The 24,013-nt window shown below is 36.2% G+C and overlaps 1 protein-coding gene across 5 annotated transcripts in view; it reads left to right on the top strand.

Annotated features, from left to right (window-relative positions):
* CACNA2D1 (calcium voltage-gated channel auxiliary subunit alpha2delta 1) overlaps positions 1-17,850 on the top strand; it is a 367,390-nt gene extending 349,540 nt beyond the window's left edge. For all 5 annotated transcript variants that reach the window (XM_036401395.2, XM_036401394.2, XM_054514978.1 and 2 more), the window contains 5 exons: positions 587-642; positions 802-931; positions 2,273-2,385; positions 5,351-5,433; positions 13,213-17,850. In XM_036401395.2, coding sequence (XP_036257288.1) covers positions 587-642; positions 802-931; positions 2,273-2,385; positions 5,351-5,433; positions 13,213-13,329 — 499 coding nt within the window. In that variant the 3' untranslated portion in view covers positions 13,330-17,850. The remainder of the gene's footprint in view (positions 1-586; positions 643-801; positions 932-2,272; positions 2,386-5,350; positions 5,434-13,212) is intronic.
* The last annotated feature ends 6,163 nt before the right edge of the window (positions 17,851-24,013 follow it).

The raw sequence follows: 24,013 nt of genomic DNA on the forward strand, positions 1-24,013 counted from the left end.
AGCTGTTTAAGCCTAAGTATTTCGGCACCATACATAGAAAGAAAATGTAGTCCATAGATCAAGAGTGAGAATAGAGATGATTTTTAAAGTCACTGTTACAGTACAGCTGTTACAGTAATTCTTTTTAAAATATACCATTCCAGTGTTAATCTCCTTCTCAGAAATTTAATGAACCTTAATCAGTGTAAAGTGTCTAATTCAGGAGCATGTTTCCCGAGTGTGTTAGAAAGGAGTTCCAGTTGGTTTAAGTTGCAGAGAAACACCAACATGCCTCTCCCACCTCCAACAGAGGTGTAAAAGGGGGGCAGGGATGGTGTGATAACATTTCCATTATGTGACTTGTGGGCACACATTACAGTAAATCTGAACAGTAGAATAAAAGATTAGTGTGAAAAACCTGTGAAAATGTGGGAAAAGAAAACCAGAGTCATGCAGGAAGGTTTAAGGAAATACAGCTTTGATAATTGGCAAAAGCATAAAAAAATTATTGTTAATAACCTATATTTGAGTAGTTTTTAAGTATCCATTAAAGCAAAAAGAAGAGAAAGAGCCTTTGAAAATAAATCTGTTGTCTTTCTGTGTTCAGGTCTATCTTACAGCAGCTGTTTTTGAGCTTGACTTTTCCACGGTTCCTTGAAGCAGGTAAGTCAAAAGAATGTTAGAGTCAACTTTGAGTGAAGTAGAAGGTAAGAATCTGGGCTAGGGGACATATTTGGGTCTCCTCATTATGTCTGTGACTTAAAAATGTCATTTCTTTGTTTGTTTGTTTATTTATTTATTTATTTATTTATTTAATACCAGCTGATATGGAAGATGATGATTTCGGCGCTGCCCTGCCTAAAACAAGCTGTATCACTGAGCAAACTCAATATTTCTTTGAAAACAATGATAAATCCTTTATTGGGATTGTAGACTGTATAAACTGCTCCAGGTAAAATTTCTTCAATATAAGTAATTACTTTGGGATTTTATTTATTTTGCAAAATATAGGGAAACTATTGTAAGAAGAAAAATATATTTTGGATAAACTTCACCAAACTCATATAAGCAGGACAGAGAAGAATAGAGGCAGGCAAATTGCATTCTCTTTTTGTTTGTTTAGAATTAATTTTAATTTTAATCATTAAAGAATTGTAGACATGCTTTAGTCGGTTTTTGTTTTATAGTCTGTGCTCCATGAAAATTGTATTTTTATCTCTGTCCCAATTTGTTTTCTTTTAATTTATTATGTCAACTTAAAAGCATTCTACAGTATCCCAAGGGATATGATCTTCTTGAAACTGGTTATGTATCAGAATTTTTGACAGTCAGGAAGATTATACAATTTATCCTTTAATTTATCTTCTAGTTGATAGTGCTTATGATTTAAGAGCCATGATTCTTTAATAAAACAAACGAAGGTATTATTTTTTTTATTAAAATAATTACTCTTCAGACACCATAAGGAGGCCTATTGAAGATGATATTTAATAATAAGTGAAAAAAATTTATAATTCAGAAAAATACCATCTCAGGCCTAGATTTCTGTTTCATACAAGAGCCTGCTGGTGTGTCGCATAAATTTTGAGCTTCTGAAAGCATCTTAGAAATTAGAATTAATAGCCAGATTTCAAACAAAAAAAGACAGGATTTCAAACTAGGAAAGAAATAGAGAGAGAGCTTTGGAGAATGGTCAAAACACACAGATTTTTTTTCAACTTCTGTACTTCCTCCTCCATGTTGATAGTATGCCTTGGGTTTATTTACAAACTGAAAACAACCCTAGTATGATCTTAAATACCTTTTGCAGAATTATACGGACATAAAAATACAACAAATTCACATCCAATACATGGCATGCATACTCCATGCTTCTCTTTTGACCTTCTTACAGACAGGTTTATGTTTTGGGGTTTTGTTTGTTTGGTTTTGTGGTTGGGTTTGGTTTTATTTTTTGTGTTAATTGATGCTGAACTGATGTTATTTCTCAGTACAGCTACTGTGGTACAGAGTTAGTACAGAGCTAACTATTAACCCAATTAAAGTGATTTTATGATTTTTTCCATTTTTTCCACTAAGAAGTCTAGTTGAAAAAGGGTATGATGGAAATGTCAAAAAGATTACAAAATTTATTATAAATCTTTCTTACTGTTTGTTAATAAAAAAAGATAAACAGTAGCAAGCAGACTAAATCTTTGAAGCTGGATTATTTTATTCCAATACTGTGTGTCCTTCTCAAATATGATTTTCCTTACTCCATTTGAACATAAGTTTTTGTTGACTTTTTTCCCAGACTTTATCATGCAGAGAAGATTTCAAACACCAATCTAGTGTTCATTATTAGTGACAGCCAACTGCTGTGCCGTTCCTGTGACCCAAAGCCACTGATGCAAGCGGAGAAGCCGGGTATCCTTTAAAAACCATGTTATTTAGTAGTGTGGATTGATTTTTGGCTATGGGATACTGGAATCTCTTTGGGGAGAAATGAACCACTTATCTATGTTATTATCATGGTTGCCACTGGAATACTTGAAGCAGCAGGTATTTGTGGGTGATATCACAAATCATGTGAAGCAGCAGTCATTGAGGTAGAGAGCAAAGCTGTTTTTGTGAGAATTTAGACAGAAACAGGCTCACAGGAATTTAATGAAGTTTCAAAAAAGCAGATACAAAATCTTGGGCCCAGGACAGATTAATTGCCCAGCTGGACAGGCTAGGGACAGAGAGACAGAAAGATGTGCAGAAAAGAGCTGGAGGTTCGTGGTGGCCAAGAAGTTGACAGTGAGTTGGCACTGTGCCTCGCAGAGAAGGGGGCTGGTCACATCCCAGGCTATGACTGTGGTCAGCAGACTGGGAGAACTGATCCATCCCAACTCTTGAGCACTGGTGAGACCACATCTGGAGTTCTGTGTGCTTCCCAGGACCACACTGCCATACAGGAGGGAATCTAAGGTAGAGCCACCAAGGATGTTGGCATCTGAGAGCACAAGCAGGGAAAGTCTGAGTGTCCTGGGTTTGTTCAACATTTAGAAAAGGCAAGGGTATGTCTGTCTAGAGAAATAACAAAAAAAAAAAAAAAAAGCCAGGATAGGAGTGTTTGGTCATGAAAAGTTGAGATGCTGCATGTTGGTTGGTTGATGAAGGCACTTTAGTGTGTGCCAGTGTCAAAGACGAGCTTACTTCCAGTGGTAACTGCATCAGCCATCAAAGGCTAGAGTTCATCCAGCTGTACAGAATTTCTTCAGAGCTGGCTGGAGACATAGGTGGCTTACATGCTAGGCAGAGTTCTTGCAGCACAAGCATTGAAGTTAAAAGCATGTGAAGGACTGTTTTAATTTACAACCACCTTTATGCCAATCTCTCCGCTTTAGCTGTTCATTGCAGTAGATAACTGTAGGTGATGGTGATGGAAATACATAAAACCAATTCTAGGTCAGGAGAAATTCACCTTAGCCATTCTTTTCTATGTAGGCTTGAGGACAGCATGCCAGAAGTGGTAAATCAAACCATAATTTGGATTACTGTGACAGAACAAGGAAAACAATTAGTAATACCTCTGTCCACGTCAGGAAGTTAGTTGAGACAGCCTCTCCCACTCCTGAAAGAAAAACAGATGGTGGTACAGATGACTGTGTTTCTTTGGCACAATCAATGCATTCATTGCCACATTAATAAAACTGGAATTCCATCTACGCTTGGGCTGAAAAGGAAGTTACATTGGGGTGTCATCACAGAGCTATGTAAACTTAGCCTAATATTCTAATTGGCTTCAGTCCATGACAGTTTGATCAACTGTTTCCACTGTCTGAATTTATGGACAGCACTCACTATAGAAAATCAAGCATGATGAATGGGAAGGGGCACATGACTTGCATTTCCCTGTGGAGCCCAAAACTACTAGAAAGAAGTAAATTACCTAAAATGGCAGTCAGACCAGCTGGGGGGGCTTATATTGACTAAAGGAACTGTTTTATTTTTGTTCAACTATGCAGTACTAAGCTATTCAACTCTTTTCTGTAACTAAGGTACATAGTGAAATGCAGATGTAGCATAACATCACCCAAGCAGACAAAATGACCTTTGGGTGCTATTTAGATGATTATTATTACACTTTGCTTCCTTTTGGCTGGTGCAGCTTTGCTTATGCAGCCTCTTGGAACATTTTTATGTTTCAACTTTCCTTTCAGTTGAGCCACAGCTGAAGAAAAGGGGAGATGAATCTGATAATGTCTAAATGAAGGCAGATGCAGACTACAGAAATAAATTCCCATCATCTTGCCTTCTCTTTGCTTTGGCCTCTCCACTTGTTGCACTGAAGCTGCTGTACTACTCCATGGTAGTGCATGAACAGGATTGCTTCAAGTGTGAATTAGAGCTACTGAGATAACTTCTGGCACTCTATTCTTTTAATAGATTTAATATGTGTCTTACCTCAAGTGGAACAAATAAAAAAGCTTAGCATACTGAATGGTAATATAAGCAGGCCTCACCAGAAGGCTGTTTTGCAGTTTGCCATATCCATGCCTTTCAAGTCTGCTGCAATGACTTGTGCCCCTCATTAGCCAGTGGCACATGTGAAGTACAGTGTGAAGAACACTTTACACCAGCAATTACAGATTTCAGAGATGTGAGCTAAAGCAGTACCTCATATATTCAGTTAGCTAATTAATAGCATGTCACTGCTCCCCTTCTCTCCTGCTGTTCTGCTGGTAGTATGGACAGCATTTTCTCTGTCTGCCTTCATCACTGAAATGCTAATGGGATCTCAGTAGTTCTCCTGTCATTTACTACAAAGCCTACAGTGGCACAGTCTTTTCTATGATATTTGAGGTAATATAAGTGTACCCATTATAGAACCAGTAGTTTTTATAGGCTTTCACTGCTATGTTCAACCTGTACATGACATTACTTTTCCAAAAAAGTTTCGTTGCTTTTACTGTGTATCTTCATTATGACAGAGTAACTCAGTGGTAACATAAACTATAACTAATCAGCACCATTCAAAGTTTACTGTTTTATGAAATATTTTCTGAAATATTTATGCAATGATAAAAAAGAAATACAGAAAATGTTAAAAGAACTAAGCTTTTATTTTATTTCTGTTTACGGTTCTGAAAATGTTCTAAAAAGTTCTGCAGGAGGTTTATTTTCTTCTATTAGAGCAGTATAAAAAAAGGTATTTCATTTTGATTTATCTAAATGATTGGGTTGGGTTTCTTGAATTTAAACAAGGAACTGTGAATGTTGATGTTTATTTCAGCACTATCTGAATTAGTGTAAATCTCTCCTGCCATAAAAATAAAACCAGAATTTTGATCATGCTCATGTACAATGCATGAAAAAGAGTGACACTCCTTAACAAGAGAAACAGATGAAGGGCCAAATCCATGTGAAATGGTCAAACAACCGAGATACAGAAAGGGTCCCGAAATCTGTTTTGATGAAGCCAAACAGGTAAAATTGAAGTTGTAAGGTTTTAAGACTACCTTTAAAAACAATTGTAGAGCAGCTTTAGACAATCAGTGAAAAATATGTTTAAATGTACCTTGGTGCCTGGTAACCTTTTTATCACTAAACATACTGTTCACTCTAGACCATAGCCACTTTATTTCAATTAACATAAACTTAACAGCTGCTTTCTTATCTGCCTGTCCTATAACCATTGCACTTTCACACATGATTCCCACTAAAGTATCATCAGTGAGTGTAAAATTGTTGGTCTCTGTATGGTGCTGTGAAATGCAGTTCTTCAATGGCTTGTACAAGTAAGCAATAATCTTGGCTAAGAAGTAGTATTTTTATAATAATGTTTCCAAATATTATTTAAAGTATTGTTAAATTATTTAAATTTTATATATGGTTTATGACATTGTTTCTTATTCTGCAAATTGTACTGCCTTTAGGGTCATGTTCTTAGAAGGTTTAAAAGTGCATTGCTTTACTGAAATTACCAAAACTGTTTGGTACTTCTGTGTTGAATGCATTAGTTTTGAAAGAGAAAAGTTATAACTATGCCACATATCTAAACTATTTTTAATATTATTTCTATGTTACCTTTCAAAGATACAAAAGAGATTATGCTGAATTTAAGTTGTTCACAATAAATCTCAAGACAAATAGTACTGAACAAGGAAGTGCCTGGCATTAGTTACAATAAAAAATTTATAGATGCATTTTCAATACCTCATGCAATTCTGCAATTTCTGCAGTGGAAAGTTTGTCCCAAACCAATGTACTTAATTGTTTATAACTGCTGTATACCAAATTTTTTTCCAGTATGTTCTCTGCTTTTCTTGTAATGAGGCACAATTACTGACATGTCAGTAGTATTTAAAAAGTTTTGAGAATTGGTATTCAATGCATTTTTCTGGTAACCGAATTTTATTTTAAAGAGGAAGTCTTCTTACTGGCCAACAACGATTAAATAAAGTTGAAAACCCATCCAAAAGCTATCCAGCCATAGTAAATATTCCAAACAATCCTGATATGATTGTGTGTGAAAGTACAACTCTTGCTCACTAGCTTGATGTGCTGATCAGTGTGTAAGTCATGTGTTTTGTAACAGTGGATTGTTTTGATTAAGTTTATTTGCAAAATTTGCTGTGAATCTCTTGCTCTTGGGTGGATGCTTTCACATTAACTCTGCTAACTGCCAGCAATCTGCATGATATCTCATCTTGTATGTCTTTTTTTCTGTGTTTTCTTTCCTTTCCTCTACTTGCTACTTTGCCCGTTATTAATAGGATCAGCCTATATGCACAACGAGTCGTGCCTCTGCCATGATGTCCGCTCCTATCTTCATTTTTCTGCAAGTTTTCATGTGGTGTGGATGGTCAGTTACTTTCTCTAATTTTTGTTTTGTTCTTGGCTTAAAAAATTAGCAGACTTTTTTACTTACTGAGCATACAAAAGAAAACAGAATGAAGCAAGTCCCAAAAGCAACAATCTGGAGTAAATTACTGTCGCAATATTAAGGGAAATTAAATATGAAAAAAACCTGTCTGGAGCCTTATAAATCACAATTACTGAACATGAGGGCCTCTCCCATAGAACATACAAAGACAAGGGAACCTGTTGGATTTATATGGTTGGCTCTTTGAGATTGCACACGTACCAACTGAATCCGCATCCTTCACTTCTAAGAATTTTTTCCTTGTCCTTGTTAAAATGAACAGAAGAAGAAAGTTTTTCCATAGATAAAAATAGGTACAAAGCAAATAGAAGAGACAGCATACCTGTGAAAGTAAAGCTTTACTTAGGGGTGGCAAGGATGAGTGTTATGTGTGTGTGTTGTTATTGAGAAGAGTAAGGAGTTTTCACTGCATTCAAATGAACACAACAGTAAATAATTGAAGATAATGGTGTGAATCAATTTGATTAAACTAGGAATTCAGTAAAATAATATTTTTTTGCTTATTAGTTTTTGGCATCCTAAATATATTAATTGCCTGATTACAGCAGAAGGGGAGATTTTGCTTCTAATTAACTACATAAGTAAGTTCCTGTACATTGACCAAGTGGAGACTCTGGGGTTTCCAAGTAAAGCCTTGGCAATTTGACTGTGCTGCATCTGATGGTGTGGGGCTGCATCATGAGTCACTGTGCCAGTGACATGTCTGCAAGAGAACTGCTGAGCTAAAGAGCAAAACGTGTGTCTGAAGGGGGCTCTGATCAACATTGTTCTGAAAACCACTAGAGGGAGATACTCACATGTCTATCAAAGTAAAGCAAACTGAGGCAGAACTGAAAGCTTACAGGGCATTTTTCAGAGTTAGTGTTATGAAATACTAAAAATTAACTGAAATTTAGAACAGTTATTTTCACAGTAATTTATATTCTCTCTATACTTAAGGGAAGTTTCAATTAATATATCTTGAACTTAAGTGAAAAAAAATCTTTAAATTCTGTTTAACAGTTTCTTTTTTTAGTAATTTTGAAGTTTCTTATTCTGTATTTAAATGACATACTTTATTGCAAACCTAGGAACTTGCACAACCATGGCAAAAGGTTGTAGGGAAAGGTGAAAGGCCGTTCTTTAAGCCAGTAGTATTTCACATTAAAATCTAGATTAGCATCTCATGTTCTTGCTCATGCAATTTGCTCTGCACATAGCTTTCTTTAATTAAAAAGCTACTGTCCAATGTACATAAAGCAGCAGAGACTCACCTTGAGCTGAATTCTTTATGCCCAAAATGTGCTTTCTACTGAAGGTGGGAAACACCCAGAATATAATTTTAGCTGATAAGCTTTTGGCAGCAGAAAGTTATAAAGGTAATTTTGTTCATCCATCTTGTTTTTAATAACTTTGTGATTTTGGAAACAGGTTCTCTCTGGGCATTAATCTGTGTAGTTATATTAAAATCACTGAAGCCAACACAGATACAATCCAGCTGATCAGGTTCACTAACCTGACAGGTTTTTCTTTTTCGTAAATTTTCATCAAGGCTAACAAAATAGTTATTATCACTGCCTCAAATGTCTTGCTCTTACTTTGTACATGCACGCTGGTTTTGTTTGCCATGCCTGAGACTAAAGAAAAGAGCCGTACAAGTTTTTAGCCCCCACTGGGAATGTCTTACTTCCATCAGCTTCCAGGTATGTCAGTGGGAGCTTTGAGGGTGATTAGCAGTCCAGGCAACTGGATATATCCCAATGGAATTGCCTGTGTCCCCAGTCTGTGCATGGGGAGCTCTACACTTTTGACAGCTTTGTCTGGTAGCCCAGACAAAGGAGGGTAACCCAAAGTTTGTGAATGACCATGCATTGGAACTAAAAATTACTCTTGAGTAAAAGCAAAGGTGCTACCAGTGTAAAATGAAACATTTAAAATGCATGCTTATAAAAGGTATGACTGAAGTAATCCATTGGTATCAAAGGCCACATCAGCTCTTTGGGCAGACATTGTTTTATAAGTCAGAGTAGCACAGTGGGTTCTGATGAATTATTATCATTTAAAAACAAAGTTTTAGTACATTAAATAGTTATAGTGCCTTCTAAAGGAGAAACAAGTATGTTTATAGCCTTGGTGTATATGTGTATATAAGTATTTATAGTTCCAAGTGTATTTTTAAAACTTTGGACTGGCAATGTCTTTGAGGAAATGCTGATATATGGCAATGAGTATGTTGTTTTGATACTTAAAAATGAAGGTATGGTTTTATAAAAGCATTCATTTCCATTCTGAAAGTACTAAATAATTTTCATGGCATGTGATGCTGTAGAACAGCCTTACCTAGACTTGTCCTAGTAAGGCATGACATGAAGAAGATGACGTTTGGGTTTGACAATTCTCTATCTCAAGCGTGCAAGAAAATTTGATGTAATGAATGCAAGAAATTTCTCATACACTTCTGGTGAAATGAAAGTAGCCTACAACAATTCTTTCCAATTTCTTTTACAAGTCTCTCTCTCTTCAAAGAGAATTTATACACAGACATAATTTTGAAGACAACAAAGAGAGGACATCCCCAGCTGATCTGTTATTCAGGATTTGTGTGATTAATGTCATGGGCTGGAAAATTTCAGTGAAACTGCTTAAAAATAGTTCAGTGTCTAATTGCACTAGAAGAGGTAAAGATAAGATAATGTAAAGAGAAGATAAAACAATGCTGTATATCTTTGTTATAAGATACTTTAGAAGAAATCTCAAAAATAACATTAACATGAAACAGCTGAAAAGTTTTCTTAAAGCTCAAGAAGAGGGGAAGTGTTTTTTAAAAAAGGCATTTTGAAGACCATTCAAAACTGACATTTTTCTCAATCTAGTTTTAAATTGGGGTGGAATCCTGCTTATTTCAAGGGGACTGTTGATTGTTTTAATTCATGTAAATAAACACAATCAGATTTTGTCCTCTTTTTTATTTTATATTTTCACATTTCCTGTAGTTTTGACAACAGTGAGTGCACAGAAGAAAATTACAGTGTGAAATTCTGTGGGGAAAAATTAATTTAGATAGGATTTACTGTACCTTCTTTGCCACGACTATTTTTGTTTTAGCTTAGGACACAAAAGAATTAACTGATTCCAGAGACAATATTTAGAAATTGTTCTTGGCAGAACTGCTGGTTTACCACTGCAAATTGGTCTACAAACCTCAGAAATTTGATGTGGCTTTGATCAATATGAGGTTAAAATCTCACTAAGCTTTAAATATGTGTATAAGCCTTGTATACTTTTGTGTAGTGCAGTTTAATGCTGTCGTTCATAATAAGATGATGCCTGTCTTGCATGAGGCTTCCAAGATATTCTCTACTGCTGTGAATCCTTTATAAACTTCTCTGTGTAACCTTAGGGAGAAGGGAAAAAAAGATTCTAACATACTTCATTTCAACGCAATAGGAATATTACATTGTACGACTGATGAATGTAAGAGCAGGTGAGAAATTGTGGTGTGGTTTAAAAAAAAACAAAATTCATAAAGCAAATAGAAAAGAACAACAGAATGGAAGGTGTTTTCAAAAAGATGTGGTGGTAGGATTGATTTATCAACATAATTTGCAATATTTCATCTAATCAAGAGGATGTAAGCTGAGTCCTGTATAATTCTATATGTGGAGGCCTGTTTGCTATACTGGATACCATTTTTTCTATAAAGGTATTTTCCCTTCATGTTATGCACAATTTTGTTTAAAACCTTCAGTTTACTACTTATATTCTCCAGATGTCTCCTGCCTGTTGGAAATTTTAAATCTCCTGCTTTGCTTTCAACTCTTTCTTCAAAGATGACTCTTCTAAGTAATTTCAGTGATAAGAATAATAAATACCAAGAGGTAACACTGAGTACCATTCACTGAATTCATGTGAGAGGAAACCTTTACTGATAATTCTGTTTTTAATGGTAGTCACTGTGAGGAAGAAGCAACAGGGTTAATTTTAAGTGCTTTAAATAGAAATAAAGCTGCATGACAAGACACAATGCAGATGCAAATAGTGACAGAGCCAAACTAAATAAACCAGGATGTTCAGTGCATCTTGAAATCTTAGCATCCTAGTACAAATCTGGTGCAGCAGAGTTCACTTAGGATTTCTTGTTGACCAGAAACCTTAGAAATTTTGAACTTGTAGAGTGCAATCAACCAAATATAAACCAAAGCAAAAACCAAACCAAACTAAAACAACAACAATAAAACCAAACCAAACAAAAAGCCTAAGCCAAAACTGTACAACTAAATTATAAAGCTAACACATGAAAGAGCTATATCTGGAAAAAGCTACTGTTAATAAAGAATGGCAACCAACATGAGGTATTTGCTTTAGGACAAAATGTTTTTTTATTTCTTTCTAAGGAAATTGAATGCTATTTTTGGGTGGTTTTTTTTGGGCTTGGGATTGTTGCATTTTTTTGCATCCAAGTTTCTAAAGGAGACTCTTGGTGAATGCTATAAGTCCTGATAATGTACTGAGTCTGCTTTGTCTGCTTTATCTGATTTTCCATATTTTTTCTCAAACTGTTTTGGAAACCTACCATCTTTAAAGAATGCATTGTGTGCAAAATAAATAACATTATAATTCTCACCCATTAAAGCTGGTATAAAGAACTCATTAAAGGTCTTTCCTATGCCCTGCAATTCCTAAATTCTGTCTTTACACCTCTGTTATGAAGAAGTTGCCCTAACATCATATTTGGCTTTGTGCTTTTAATTTAGTCAAAAAATTTCTATTATCATTTCAGTGTATTCTGCAAAGAGGTTACAAAGAACCACTTTATCCCCCCACCCCGTCCATTTCTTGTTTATATCTGATCTGCCATTTTTATGTACTTTCTTGTTTTTGCCCATTTGATTAAACTTGATGTCCTGCATTGCTATTCTTACAAAGCTGGGAAGTTTTGCTTAAGGAAAGCAAAATTTGCTTGAGGAAATTTGCTAATAAATTAAACATTGTTTAATGACTCTTTCTTATTTATCATGATTGTACTTTTTGTAGACACACACACACACCCACCCACTCCAGCCTTGTCTGGGATATATTAAGTATTAATTGCATATGCCTCAGTAGCGTGTCAGTCTGAACTAGGAGTTTTTCCCTTCCTCTTGGCTTTCCTCTGCTTTCTGTTATATATATATATATTTTAATTTCTGTGCCAGTATCCAGTCTGTTACTGTTCAGATTCAGTTGTCTGTCCTTCCCTGCACATATTGCTCCTGTTCTAGGAGTTTCCCCAGTTGCTAATATACCCAAATTCCTTTCCACCTACATTGTTTTCTTGCCCTTGGAGGCTTGGAATCTTTTGGAAAATGGAAAGTGTCTTTTTATACCACGGTTACAGAATACTGTGAAAACAAGAGAAAGACCAAATATTTTCAACCTTCAGAGCTACCCATGAATCTCAGACTTCTCAGACAAAGTGGAGAGGGGAAAATTTTCCTGGTGTTTTAGGTACTAATCAGAGTTTGTATCAGTCTTGAGAAACAAGGTTTAAGGTGTTACAGGCTCCAGAACAGGTATCAAATGTATTTCAGCCAAACTAATGAATAGGTCCATCATGTGAAAGGTATTAGGCATTATAAGTAAAGAGAGACCAAAGATCAGCAATTAATGGTGGAGAGAATGAGGAAGAGTGGTGTGATTGCTGTGTGGCATAAGGAATAGTTACTGATGCATGACAGCAGTGCAGCTGAGACAGCTTCAAACTGCATCAAGCATGTACAAGTAGTGCAATAGAAAATTTCCTTGTTGTACTTGAATAGAGCACCAGAGGCAGAGAAAGGATTTTCATTCTCTTTGATCATATCTTCACCTGCAGACCATATTCATTTTATTGTGCAATCATTTGATGAAATGGACATAAACATATTTTTGTGTTTGTTTTCTAAACTTGAAAAGTTATCTGTTCTTCTGTCTTTTCCCACAATAAAGTCATACTCAGAATCTTAAGATGAATGCAATTTTAAGCAATATAGATGGTGTTTACTGGGGCCCCCAGGTATGTTCCATAGCATTTCTTGATGGATGGTGTAAGTATCCCATCTAGTTCATAAGTTTGTGCTGTAAACCTTGAAAGTATTTAATCCTCCCATGTTTATAGTTAAAGTAATAGCGCCACTCTTTGTATCAAAAATCAGAGGAACTTCCAGGGATTATTTTACTGTTATTTTAGCAAAATAACATATATAAGACCAAAAATGATGCCTTAATGATAGCTCAAAATATTGAAAACTAAGCTGTAGGTTACCTCTCAAGCAGCTTCCCTGTAATTAATATTAAATGATTTCTTCTCTTCTTGTCGACAGGAAGATTCGGCTGACTGCGGTGGGGCCTCTGGTCTGAGTCCATCACTGTGGTCTATGGTAGCAATTCAGTCGGTCCTGCTTTGGCTGTTATCTGGCAGCAGACACTGCCAGTTATGACCTTGCTAAACCAAAACCTGCATAACTTAATCGAGACCTGGCCAAAACGATAGCCTCAGTTCCATTTTCGAAAGGGTCAGCTACTGAGACAGCAGCAGAACAGCAGCGCTCGTGTCTGGTTATCGCGCGTTGTGAGACTCATCGGGGCGCCACGATGCCTGCATGTTGGAGTGTCAGATCCTTAACTGTGTGTGAATGCCGCATCATCCACGCCATCCTAAGAGATTTCTGTACCTGCCCCACTGGGGAAAGCTAAAACCTTCTGTTTATTCATTTGTTTGTTGTTGTAATCTTGATGACTTCATGTAAAAGGGCTCCCCTAACAATGGCTTATGTATATGGTTTTCGTTTCTTTTAAGCTTTGGATATCTTGAAGATTTATATTCTTTTACATGAACAGTTGTTTAAAAACCAAAAAGAAAAAGAAAAAGGAAAAGGAAAATGTTCTCCCCAATATAAGTTACTAGCACCACAATGGCTGCTTTTAATATCACTTTTGTCCAAACTTGTTGAGTAAAATGAAAATATTGGCCAGTCTTCACCAGAAGTTCAGCATGATTGGAATGCTTTATGATGAGTGGTTAATTTTCCAAAATGAATCCTACAGCGAGCTAAGCTTTGGTAGGTTGATATTGTATGTAGAAAGGAGGGAAGGGAGAAAACTACTGTTTTTCAAAATTCAAAGGTACTGGAGAGTGTAACTAAAAAACGATTTTCATCTTAAACTTGGTGTAATCTTCTGTCAGAAAAAAAATTGTTAATTTAAATGTAACATTCACCTCCTTTTCACAATGCAGTTACATATAAAGCTAGTAGAAATTCTTCAAAGGCTGAAACAAAAAATGCTTGTGAATAAAAAATGTCTTTGTGATATTTGAATGTTGGTTTCCAGGGGTATTTTGCATGATGATGATGCTAAGTTATTGTTTTTCAGTTTGTTTTCTTTGATGGTAGAGTATAGTTCATTGAAAAGATAACAGAGTGATTCTTGTATTGTGTGAGAAATTGAACATTGCAATGTGTTGCAATCAAATCATATTACATTATATTATGAAACAGAGCTCTGAATATACTGTGCAATGAAAAAGCTGAGAAAATAGGGTAAATATAGCTATTGTAACAAAAGGGTTGAGGTGGATTTTTTTACAGAATAGCGATCTCACATGAAAACCTGTGTACAGATATTTTAAGAATATAAAAATCAGATTTAACACATTTATTTTTGGAAGTATATGTTCTCTAAGGTTCATATCAGGTTCCCCCTTTGTTTCCTTCATATAAACCCACCCATAATATTAAAACTTATGGTGTTGCTATTTATAATTGAAAATAGCATATTTAACAGCAAAATGACCTGGTTGCTGCGATTAGAAAAAATATAAACAAATGGGGAGCCTTGAATCTATATGTATACACATTGATACTTGATTGTGAATAATAACTCTAGAAGTTGTTTTTAATCAACCTCATTGGTGATACAGGCTGGTGCAGTAAATTACAATATTACAGTGTAGCATAGTGTTGATGCAAAATATGATTTGCGCTTTTTTTTCTAGTTTTCAGAACTAAACAGTATTGCAAGACAGCTAAACCAATGAATGTGCAACTCTGCTGGTATTGTACAGTTCTGCTAACAACTGCAATATGCAAATATTAATATGGCACAATACACTAGCTCATTAAAAAATTAAAAAATGCAAATCATCAGTATGTATATGCTGGCAATTGATTGATATAATTTTGATCATGCCAAAAGCTTAAAAAAATGATTGGGCATGCATTAATATCCTATGAAAACTGAAGAAGCTACTCCAAGCCATGGCATGGCTTGAACGATCAGATGTCTACTGTAGTTGTACTCATGGCTGGTTCATTGTTTTTCATGTACCTTGGCTCCAGCTATGTATTTTCTCATGTTTGGAAATACGGTGAGGGAAAAACAGAAATCCTGACCTTTTGATCAGTGATAAAATCTAGGTTTAAAAAAAAATTACCTAGCAATGTCATAGGGTTAAAAGTACAATTTAACTGTCTTGGATGACTTCAGGTCCTCCTCAGGGAAGGTGAGCTAATGTTGGTGATAAGGGTGAAGATAAACTTGGAGCTCTTCCTTCTAGTCATAGTGCTGTAGTTCTGTTCACTCTAGCACCAATTACCACCTGATAAAAAAATTGGTTTGAGTGTTTCTAATGCCAAGACTGCATCCAGTGATTTTTCTTAATGTGGTCAATTGACGTTTTATGGGAGGAGCAAGTTTTCTAGGATTAGGCCGATAATTACTGCACTCACTGCTTTTACTCTGAGGTTACTTTAAATACTCGTTGGTTTGCGTTGTGCTCTTTTAATTTAGTGTTATTATTATAAGTTCTCTATAGTTTTCACTTAGCTTCCCAAAAGAAACCCTTCATGGACAAGTTGCACTGTTTAAAACACTTTGCCTTTGCTGGTAGGCCATATTCAGAGTTACTCAATAAGCATTTGATTAGAGTTTGTTGGAAGAAAGAAAGATGGCACAAATTCATGTTGCCACAGGAAACATCTGTGGCTTTTGCTCTCATCCCACTTTCCTTAGAGTGCTCAGTGCAAGAGGAGGAGAAGCCCCTGCCATGCAGACACACAGCCCTCTTGGGTCATCCAAAGAGGAGTAGTGTCCTTTGTTCCTCTCCTTTGCCCCTCTATATGACCTGAGGAAATGTGTTTCTATAGAAACTTTTAGCCTTCCAGCTAACATTATTACGTTCTATATAAGCATTTAGCCAACATGATTCCTATCTTATTAATACTTTAGAAAGTAGTGAGTATTTTAAATACTTTGAAATTATGCATTATAGTATATTCAAGTGATTGTCAAGACTTTTTTTTAAATACCCCAGTATCTGCAAAATGAAAAACATAGACCAAAAATGCAATCTGAATTTCAGCTATCTCAAAATGTCAATACCAGTCTGATAGAAATAACTCGCATTAATAAATTCTCATGCAGAAGAGTATCCTTATTCTCACAGTGCATCATAGTCATCTTCTCTTGTCTTTGAAAGAAGAAGCTTGGTCCTAAAATTTAAATTAAAATATTTTAAAATATGATATACTGTAAAAAGCTGTGGTTTTTAAAGTCAGATACAAGGCTCTGTCAATGGATGCTCAACTCCTTTAAATAGCATGAAGGGAACTGTTGGGACTGGTTCAGTTCACACAGAAGTCATGCTGTGTATTGTACATCTGACAAGTAACCACCAGTAAAGTTGTTACAGCATGGTACTGTGCAAAACATGATCTGAGGACTTAACATGAAAGGTTTCTTTCTAGTTTTTTTCTTTTAAACAACCAGCATTACTGCCGAAACACTGACCGTGGTCCATATTTGTAACAGGTTTTTAACATGACATAGCAGATCTGATTGACAAGATTTTTAGGTCCTGTACCTTTAAGACTTTAGTATGATCTTTTTCATGTTTCTAATGCTTGAGGCTTTACTGCTTAACTTGACAAAAACAACAGTGTTGCTGCCATTTGTAAGTTTTCCTACAATATTCCTTTTATTAACTTAAAACCTGGCCTTACTGGTTTCAAATAGGCAGTATCCCTTTTAAGTGACCTTTGCAACCCAAGTGTTACTTGCTGTGGTTGAGAGCTTTTTGCTGTCACTGAAGAGACATTAAAACCTTTTTTTCCCATTAACACATAACAAACATGCATAGTACAACTTAATTCCAAAACACAACCTCAGTACCACTGATCCGAAAATTCAGATGCTAGCACACTGGTTATTAAGAAATATATTAATGCCTACAAGGCATTGCAATGCACTCGAGTGTTTTTGGAATGTCAACCTAAGGTGAAATCTTAATAACTCCTTTCTTAGCATAAATTTTACCCTAACTTCATCAGACATCCAAGCCTTTAACAAAGGCCACATTTATTATTATTTTGTTCATACCACAATGTTAATATTGTTAATACTCATTGTACACTATTGTAAAAAGATTAAAACAAAGCATCTGAATACAATTCAAGACTTTTGAAAAGTTAGCCTCACCCTGTTCCCAGCTACTTGCATCTGTCCTGTTTATGGTTTAAAAGAAAAACATCATCTTGAAGAAATATTTCACTGAGGCTAAAGGGATACTGTCTTGTTCAGATGCCATGAAATTGCGATTGTGATCTGACAAAGCTGTCTTCTCTTCTTGTGTTGTATGGAATGTCTGGATCATGCTTTCTGGGATATTTTTATTGAAATGCTCAGTGTGCGTTTCTGCAAAAAAAGACTTGGTTGCTCTTACAAGGCAAGCAGGTCTTTCTCCCTTTTCTTGTGTTCTCTTGACACTTTTGTGGAACTTGACAAGCCTGGAAAAAAAATAATTTTTTTGTAAAAATTTGTACAATAATGTTATAAAAAGTTTATAATCCTAGAACTGTTGTGTTAATTATTGTGCAAAAACAGTATATTCAGAATAAAAGTTTATCATTTAAAATCAACAACTATTTTATTGTTTATTCTGTATAATAAAAACATATAAATAAGCCTTTGTTATTTACTATATAATACTTCTGTGTTTCATGTAATTAAACAGAAATGTCTGAGGACAGTGAAGACAGTGACTTAACGCAGGTCTTTATGGGGTTCAGAGAAAGATGCAACCTTCATTTTTGTTTCATTTGTGACTCTGAAAAAAAATTAAAAAAAAAAGTGGAAAAAAAAAAGAAAAAAACAATGAAAACTGAGGGTCTGTAAAGCTCTCAGTAAATTAAGAGTCTGAGACAGCTGAAGTATCCCTGTTGTCCTGAAACAATTGCTTTTGGAAGGGTTGCCATTTGTTAACTTATAAACGTTGATGAAGTCCAAGGTTTCATTCACATGGAGAAGGAGAGTAAAATCAGATGGCTCAGATGGGTCCTGCCCAAGTTGTTGTCCCCACCTCTGACCAAAACTGAGTTACGATCCAGTCAGCTTCTGTACTGCTGCTGTTCTTAGCTGAAGACTATAATTAAAGTGGATGTGTGTACCTCAATAAACAGGCTTGGGGTGCTCAGGAGGTTCTTTGCTGGGTGTCAGACTTCCTGCAGGGGCACTGGCAATCTCTGAAGTGCAGGGCAGAAAGCTGAAAGTAGCAACTGCTTTAGAAGCCTGAATTTAATCCCTGTCTGCGAGTGTAACACGGCCTAGAGAGAATGGCAGTTGTAAAATTCTGATGGATTTACTGGATCCCTGAGGAGTAGATAAGAGAATAAGAAATCAAATGCAGATTCTAGTGCTGCAAAGTAATAGATCACCCATGTGGAAATGCTACAAGGCAGTGCATGACACTGTGCATCAACATCCAGAGATTACCAGCCTCAACTAGATTAAACATTGCTTCCTAACTACATGATTATCCCCACATGCCGAATGCACTCCTCCATGTTTTCTGTAAGCTGACTGCCATTGAGATGTAGAAATAAATAAATCCCCAAAATCCCTTTCTTGTACATGTTTAGTTTAACTGCTGTATTACAATGCACTAGTCATTAAGTGGAAGGAGAAGACAGTCTTGGACAGCACAATGCTTTTCCCCCACACTTCTGGAACTTATAAGCATCTTTGACCTCATCCGTTTGATATGGGAATGGTTGCACTGCAGTGAGATATTCTATATTCATCCCTTGTGCAAATCAAACCAGAATGCACTTGGCCTGTCATATTGTATTATTTTGAGAGATGACTTCACATTGTCCAATGCAGCTCTATTGCTGCTAACCATCTACAGAAATCAAGACATTATATAACACAAATATTACAAAACACCTTCATTGTCACATCTATTAGTCCAGTGCTCCTTGAAATGCTTGACTGAAAAACATGCCCACCCTAAGTGGTACAACATTTTCTCTGCTGCAAAAGACATTGAGAACAATGTTTCTCTTTCCAATAATTTGGAAATATACAAATATACTTTTCCAAAATGTATATGGGGGAAGAGGAATTAAAAACAAGACTTTCAGGAGAATGCTTTAATCTAAATTCTAACTGTATTTCTTCTAAATGTTTTAAATATTTAATAATTTCTCTCTTTGTCAGATTGAGACTATCACATTCTCAGGAGCTGACCTCTCCTTTTGAAACCTTGTTCAGAAACCCAGACACCTTTTAGTGGAGTCTTCCCTTTCAATAGAACATCCACCCTGCTCTTCCTTTTGGGGTTTTTAACCTTGTTTCTCCTCTGGATATTACAAATCTTTCCTTGACTAGATCTCCAAGTGTACATCCCATATTGTGTAGAACAGACCTTGGTAATCAGTATTTCTTTTGAGGAAATGTTAAACATGTTTGTGATTTGTCTCACCTAGCTGTAGCTGTCAATTGCTTTTGAGTTACCGTACAGTGAACAGAGTCGAGGAACTGGTTACACATGCTGCAAGGCTTAGCTAGGCTTTAACCATCTGCCTTAATGATTGGAAGGTGAATTCTTTAAAAAGGCTTTTCTACTGCTATTTCAGTTGTATGCCTTTTCAAAGAGAGGAGTTAATATATTAAGCAAAATCTGCATCTTCTACTTCATCCATTACTTTTTTTTTTAATGAGTTCTTAGCACTGCTAGTTTCTGACAGCTGTTTGGAGAAGCAAATATGAAATATAGGATTTCCGTGGTATTCACTCTTCCTTTTCAAGAGTATCTTGCAATTATTTTTTTCAGCCACCGAATTAGTTCTTTCATAAACAAAATAAAACATGTGGATTTGGAAATGAAATATCACTCAGAATTTCCATTTTAGCTTCTGTGGCTTTAACCCAGACTCTTCTTGTGACCCAGACTCTTGTGATCTCAGCCTCCTTTCTGTGGCTTGATTATTAAAAAATAAATTTTTTGAGCATTGTAATACACACACTATGGAAATGTTAATTAACATGCCTGGAACACTGACTAACAGCACAATGTTTTGGTATGTGTGGTTAGCATGTATTATTCTTTTTAGCTATTTTGAGAGTCCAAGTACTGCACATTATGATACGTGTTAGTCAGATTGACATATAAACTCTGGGATCTTCAGGAATTAATTAATCTGCAGGAATTAATTAGCTCTAAAAGAAAATTGCAGACACTGAGGGTCCCCTCTGCCTAAAAATATACTCTAACTTCAAGTGGGTTGGAAGTTAGGAGCTGTTTGTCCTGTTTGTCTGTAATCTGCACAAAAAAGACTCCATATAGTGGTAGGGTTTGCTTTTGATATCTTTTGGGAATACCAGTCTGGGAAATAACAGGCAAGGGAACTTTGAGAACTTGGGGCTAAATAGTATGCAGTGGGATGCACTAGGTGAGCATAGATGTCTGTGTTCCTGGGCTGGACAGTGGAGATCCATGATATATAGACATGGAGTAGGGAGAATTATCCCAATGACCAGCCACTGGGAGTCTTACTGCAGTTTGCATACACACCTTTCTGTTGAAATTTAGGCATGAGGGTGCTAGATCCAGAGAAAACCCAAACAGTGGAGATATATTCATTCAAAACTTGACTCTTCTGTTTTGCTGGATCAACGCAGTTCAATGTCTGGGCTCAGGAAATTCCCCCTAAGACAAGGCAGATGTGAAGTCTAGGCTCATAACTACCGGGGAATGATACAGACCTACATCTGCTTTAAAGGCCATTGCTATGCAGACATAGTGGAAGAGATGCCAAACTCCAGGCTCTGAGAGGAGCTTGTTTGGTGCCTGTGGTTGGAGCACAGTCTGAGCTAACACTGAATGCCTTCCAAAGAAGAGGGGAGATAGTAGTGGGGGTGAAGGGGATGTTACTCATCTTTTGAATCATGTGTTTCCATGTAAAATACTTGTCTCAAAAGTGTAAAGTTTGGTTCTAGTCTTTTTTAGTCTGAGAATATCTATTCTCAGAGAGGAGAGAGAATCTGAGCGCTTAGAGGCAGCAGTGACCTCTAGCCTATGGGTTGGATGGCTACCTTGAATGGTCTTGCTGTCAGGCTGTTGAAGATATGTCTGCAATAAGAAGACAACAACAGACATTTGTTGTCTGGTGTTTTAATTAGCTTTTTAATTAGATTAATTATTAATTAATTAGTTAATAAATATTAATTAATTAGATTTTTATTAGTTTATATAAACTGTTATTTCATTATGGAATGAGAAGAAATTTAGAGATAGGTAGAACTCGAAGATCTAGAGGGTTCTGGAAAATTAAATATCTGTAACTACGTGCAAGATATCACAGTTTTGTGTGTTTGGGGCCTCAAAGCTTGACTAAGTCACATTTTGGTTCATAAATGCTGTGATTTGGGGTTCTGAAACAAGGGAGTGTTTCTAGAACATTTCTGAGAAGGGCATTTATGCCATTAATCACTTGAACTTTCTGATTTTTTATATTTATGTCCAGTTCTAATCTAGCAAGTAATACAGTGCCAAGCTCTAAAATCAATCCCTTATTTTCGGTGAGTGGAAGGTCTCACCATGGACAAGGAAAGCAGCTGTGCTGAAATCTAAGCATTTAGGATTAGAAGTAGGAAGTATTATTGACCCCAAATTTGGTTTTTATAGACTATTTTATGGCTTGGAAAATATGTTGCTCATTGATTCATCAAAAAATTTTCTAACCACTTGTGATGGTATCCAACTTTACACAACCCTTAGCTGAGGCAGTAGCATGGAAGGACAGTGGTGACAGATTGCTTGTATTTAAGTTGGACATTGTTTTAGCTCTTGGATGATGGTACAGTTCATAAAGTTTCTTTTTCTCAAAAACCAGAACTCCACCAGAACTGTGAGGGTAATATGGCCAAGAGGAAAGTACATTGTAACTAGAACATCCTGCAGAGAGGCACATCTGGCCTCAGTCGTGCCTCCTGCTCTCCCCAGGATGCACCCCCCAGGCTGAGGAGATTCTCTGGGGGTGTCATGTATGTTGGGTGTTTCCACCTAAGTAAGGCAAACTTGTGTATCTGTTTCCCTGTCTCCATTTATTAACAGCAACAAGTTTGACAAACTACATAATATTTGAGCTGTCAGCTGCCTAAAATTTCAGTGGGAAAAATTGTAAGGTGGCCACAATAGCTTTCAAATGCTTCCACACCTCTTGGGGTATATAGGTGTTAAACTATATACTGAGATTTTGGGGGGAAGTATGAATGCAGACATAAATATTTTCATGCCTTTTAGATGCTACCCATGGACTTCCAGCAACCTGTCAGTGTGCTTTGCTTTCCAAGGTCAAAGACCCCACTGTGCTTTATTCTGGCAGATGACATGAGTAAAACTGTGCTTTAAAGCAGCCTGCATGTAAGGCCCCCTTTGCAAAGCATGAAGGAGAACCTATAGTGTGATATTTGATCTTTTAGAATCTCTAGTTGAGTGAAGTCCTTAAATAGAAAATAGGCCTGTTCTGAATGAAAACCTATCCTGGGCACTGTGCAGATAGGCACCTTTATTGCTTCCAGAAGAACTTGTCTCATGTAAATGGATATTCTGTTACTAGAGAGCTCCTTTTTTATAATAGCTTGAATAGCCATTTAAAAATAACAGAATAGTGTGGAATGCTCTATTTTATAGCTTAGGTGTATTTACCCAGCTGTAACTAACCCTGCAATGTCTTCACCATATCTGAGGCTTCTGACTGCAATTCAGTTGATTTAAAATCCAATGGATCCCAAAATTAAATTCCAAAACAGTGTAGATGAGGATGACAGCAGTAACAGAGGAATTATTTTATTTGTTTGGGGTTTTTTTACTCCCACTAAACTTACCCACTTACCCAGAGCACCCAGATTATAAATCCTTCAAAAGGAAGCAAAAAAAATATGTATAATTGAACTGATTACCATTAGGAAACACAAGGTTTGTCATTGTTTCATATTAGTACCTTTCTGCACTATGTTTTGGTGCTTTTTCCAAAAGTTTATGAAGTTTGTGTAATGAACCTGTATCAAAACAAAGCCTGGCTCTTCCATTTTGAAGTGCAACGTGAAATGAGTGCTATACAGGATATAAGCTTTCTCTAATAGTTATGGGATCTTTTATTGAAATTTCTTTTATAGGGAATTTAATAGCTATAGCTTTATAGGTTATCCGACACAGCTTTATTGGTAAAATTAAATTCAGATTTGCTGAACCAAATAGCCACTTTAAAATCTGATTGACTCAGAAAAACAAAGTGGTTCAATCAGTAGTATATTGCTCCCTGTGTTTATTTCAGACTCTACAACTACCTGAAAGGAGGTTGTAGCAAGGCAGGGTTCAGTCTTTTCTATCTAGTAGCAAGTGAAAAAGGGAGGGGAAATGGCCTCAAGTTTCACCAGAAGAGATTTAGATGGGGAAAATTTTCTACACCAAAAGGGTGGCCAGCCATAGGAGCAGGCTGCTCAGAAAAGTGGCTGAGTCACCATCCCTGGAGGTATTTGAAATACCTGTGGGAGTGACACCTGGGGCCATGGCTTAGTGGTGAACATGAAGATGCTGGCTTAACAGCCAGACTTGATGATCTTAGAGGTCTTTCCCACCCTGAAAAATTCTATGATTCTGTACCACGGAGGTTGTATTTACTTTGTTGGTAGAAACTCAATTTCTACTTCTAATATTGCTTGTGGGAGAGGAACTGTCAATTTAAAACTTAAAGGTCTGCTTGTCCAAATTTAAATACTTTTTGACTTGCTTGTTTGTTTGTTTGTCTGTTTGGGTTTTTTTTTTTTTTGGTTTGTTGGTTT

Source organism: Molothrus ater, chromosome 5, assembly GCF_012460135.2.
Source record: "Molothrus ater isolate BHLD 08-10-18 breed brown headed cowbird chromosome 5, BPBGC_Mater_1.1, whole genome shotgun sequence".
In the NCBI taxonomy this organism is placed as follows: domain Eukaryota; kingdom Metazoa; phylum Chordata; class Aves; order Passeriformes; family Icteridae; genus Molothrus; species Molothrus ater.